The 3,977-nt window shown below is 32.3% G+C and overlaps 1 protein-coding gene across 1 annotated transcript; it reads left to right on the top strand.

Moving 5' to 3' along the window:
• Window positions 1–1,969: 1,969 nt before the first annotated feature.
• On the top strand, window positions 1,970–2,741 carry LOC111388087 (E3 ubiquitin-protein ligase RNF181-like). Its single transcript, XM_023012751.1, has one exon. The coding sequence runs from the start codon at window positions 1,995–1,997 to the stop codon at window positions 2,676–2,678; it is 684 nt and encodes a 227-aa protein (XP_022868519.1). The 5' UTR covers window positions 1,970–1,994; the 3' UTR covers window positions 2,679–2,741.
• The last annotated feature ends 1,236 nt before the right edge of the window (window positions 2,742–3,977 follow it).

The following is a 3,977-nucleotide window of genomic DNA, read 5'->3' as shown; positions in this document are numbered from 1 at the left end:
AATACAAAAGAAAATAAAGAATTTCACAGTATATATGTTCTTCGATTTTCAATCCCAATATTTACATTTTTTTGTATCATACTGTATATGGTAACTTTTTAATCATTCTAGCCGTTAATGTTTCCCTTCTCGACATGGAAAAGGAATTTTAATATGTACAGACCCACAGTTTTCCCTTCAAAATAATCTAACATGAAAGGTTACTCAGTCTCACCAAGAAGTATACTTTGACATTACAAAGAAAGGCGAAGAAACCATTACACCTAACGACCAATCCATCTCCATGCTTCAAATTAATATCGATTTTTCTTGTCAACTTACGTACCTTTTTATCCAACTTAGGGATTTACATATTGTTTCAACTGAAACTCATCCATCTGTTATCCCAAAATCTGTACGTATCAGTCATGAACAGTTCCACGGCAGCGACGAGGCTCGAGAAATCATCCTCGAAGCTCTCAAATCTTGGCCGGCCGGTTCGGGATTTTGAACGAGAAGATTTGATCAAGATTCAAGAATGTGCTTCATCGAACCACAACCTTGTGTTCGTGCACGTCGATGTAAAAGTGATTCGTCGTCGAGTTGTTGATGAAAGGGTTATTTTTAATCGGATATTGCAGCGGTCAATGAAAGAAAATTGTAACATGGTTCCCGCTAGTGATACATCGACTCCACCAAGAACTTTCCATGAAGCTTAGAACACAACAGGGATCCTATATAGGCACCATGAAATCTGAAGAAAATATTTCGAGTGACTCAAATATTGTCAAACTCTTGACGTCGCATTTAATTCTGTTGATTGATGATTCAGAGAGATTTGTCGTGTCGTATAGCTGGATATTAAATTTTTGTATTTACTTGAAGACTATTTTATGAACATATAGATAGAATATAACATGAGCTACTTTGGATCGTAATGTTATTTTCTTTAACAGAGCCACCTTTGGTTAGAGCACAATACAACGAGCCACGAGGTACCATTATGAAATAGCGATGAGTGAAGACGTCACGACCTAATTCAATCCCGACATAAGATTTTTTTAGGGCATGTTTGGGAATTTATTTATTTAATTATTTTTTTTTTACCGACTTTAATCGTTTTTAAGTGATATATTTATGAGAGGTTAGGAAAATCAGTACTTAGTTTTTTGACGCAAAATCGATGTAGCATAATTGTAACTGTATTTTTCAACTCACCAAATCAGTGAATTTTGATGTTTCACAAATTTTCTTCCAATTTTCTCTTCTATAAAATAATTTTTTGCAACCCACAAACTAACTTGTAAATAAAATTATTATTTCCGATTTTATTCTCTAAGTTATAGTTTAACTGTGAAGGTTTTCTTCCAAGAATTTAAAGCTATCGTAGTTTTACACGTTGGAGAATTAGTGAAATTATTTAAGGTTCATAATATTTAACAAGGATTCTATATTATTTCCATACCTACAAGTAATAGGTAATATGCACTTACCAAGAAATAGGCGATTTATATTACATTATATTACAACACGATAGCTAAGAAATAATTTGCAGCCTTCAAATAATAATAATAATTTGAGAAGTTTATTTATTTATTATTATTATTTTTTAATGACCGTGGGTGTCAGGGCCAACTTACGTGTATCTCGACTAATCCAACGAGACCCTGAAGTTTACAGCTTGGTACTCACGTCAGTGACTTTGAGAGGACTTGAACTGGTGATTATTGAGGAACAAACTTAAGGTCTGACCATTGAACTATCCCTCAGGGTTAATAAGTCGTGAAGTTAACAAGGAAAGAAACAAACAAATTTGAAATTATAAGGTTACTAAGTTAACAAGGATTTTATGTTGTTTCCATATCTAAAAGCAATAGGAAACCTGTAGTTACCATTAACTGCGATCCTCATGCCAGACGGATACCCCCGCCCTCTATATATATATACACCTTCAAGGCTCAAGTCGTGGCAACATATTCGTAGTTTCTTATTGGTTCCCTCTCTCTCTTTATAACATGGTTAGTAACTATCAATTCCATAAAGATGTATACCTTGAAATTACAAAGAGGGGAGAAGAAGAAGTTGCATGCCACAACCCACTCATGTCCTCCTCCTTTCAAATCATGTACGATTTTTCTTGGAAAAGCATGTGTTGTTTGACCAATTTTAGACAAGGCGAACAAGTCGTAGAAGAAATTCAACTGCAAGAAATGTTAGCTTACATACTGGTGGAACCTGAACAGTTCTCGTCATATAGAAAGACACGTAAAATCATCATTGATGCTATCAAAACTTGGCCACTATGTAAATGTCATCGAGAAAATATGATTAAAGAAGTGTTCTCGAAAACAAGAGCAATGGCAAAATCTATGTCTCCTGGTCATTATGTTTTATTTATCGATGTTGATGTATATACGATATATAATTTTACTGTTGGTGAATCACAGATGTTTAATGAGATATTGCAGCATAATATGATTCCGGCTAGTAACTCATCAATCAAAGAACTCAAGAGGAAGAAATTAGATGACGAGAATGGTAATTCTGAGTATTGTACAATATGCTTGGACGAGTTCTCCAAAAGATATAAAGTTACATATATGCCATGCTCTCATATCTTTCATGGTAATTGCATTACAAAATGGTTGAAAACAAGTCATTATTGTCCAGTTTGCCGTTTTGAGATGCCAACTAGTTAGAAATATGTTGCATGAATTAATGGAAAGACCAACCTTTTGTAATTTGAGGATCTCTTTATTATTATTTTCTTCCCTATTCTGTCTATTCGTATAATATAACAGCTAAGAGTAACATTATTTCTCTATGAAAGTTGAGAAATAACAAGGGAAAGAACATATTTTTTAGTCTTTATGTTACCTCTTGTAGTCTTGTTAGTGAAATCATCGTCCAATTTATACACAAACGTTAAAACATAATGGACTATTGATGTTTGGTCACATAATTAATATCAACTTTGGTCACTAGACTTTCGTTAAAGATTCAATTTAGTTACTCATGTTTAATTTGTCGTAATTAAATAACTGAATTCCTATTTATTTTTAATGTTAGTCACTTTGTTATCAAACCATTAGGGAAATTAACGTTCAATTCATAAATGCACGTAAAAACATAATGGATAGTTAAGTAGGGGTTTGATTTTCAAGTTTACACTAAACAAAATTATAACGAAATAATTTCAAAAAATAATTTACATATTGAATTTACGGGATTATCCATCTTGTGTTGAGAAGATGAAACTGTAAACTAGCTTTTGAAGTTAAGAAGGAAAGAAACAAACAAACATTAAACTATTCAGGATAGTGAATTATCCAAATGGTCACTAAACTTTGTAAAAGGTTTTCACGGGTCACTAAATTTTAAAAATTATCCGATTCCTCACTAAACTTTGCAAAAAGTTTATACAGAGTCATTAAACTTTAAAAATCACTTCATTCATCACTGAATTTTACAAAAGGTTTTCCAGTGGTCACTAAATTATGAAATATTCTGCAAAGTTTAGTAACTCCATGGAAACTTTTTGCATAGTTCAGTGATAAATAAGATGATTTTTAAGGGTCAGTGACTCCGTAAAAACCTTTTGAAAAGTTCAATGATGAATTTGATGATTTTTAAAATTCAGTGACCCCATGAAATTTTTTTACAAAATTCTATGACCATTTGGATATTTCACTCGTAATAATTTAACAAGACTTCTATATTATTTCCATATATATGAACAACACGTCTCTGAGACAGCATATTTAGACGTGTAAATTGTCTTTAATACCAATTGATACAAACAAAACTTAGCAAGAATATTACACAATATCACGTTTTGTTGATTCGACAAAATATCAAGATTGGATCAAGAACTGGAAGAATACTCCAATTTTTAATTCAATTGAAGCAAAGACAAAACAACTATATGGGTGGATGGCTACCTTACAAGTTACAACCTAAACTCCAACGTCCTAAATCTTTACATTCTTAACAAAATA

This window comes from Olea europaea, unplaced genomic scaffold (genome assembly GCF_002742605.1).
Source record: "Olea europaea var. sylvestris unplaced genomic scaffold, O_europaea_v1 scaffold453, whole genome shotgun sequence".
NCBI lineage: Eukaryota > Viridiplantae > Streptophyta > Magnoliopsida > Lamiales > Oleaceae > Olea > Olea europaea.
This window is presented reverse-complemented; position numbering and strand designations above follow the sequence as displayed.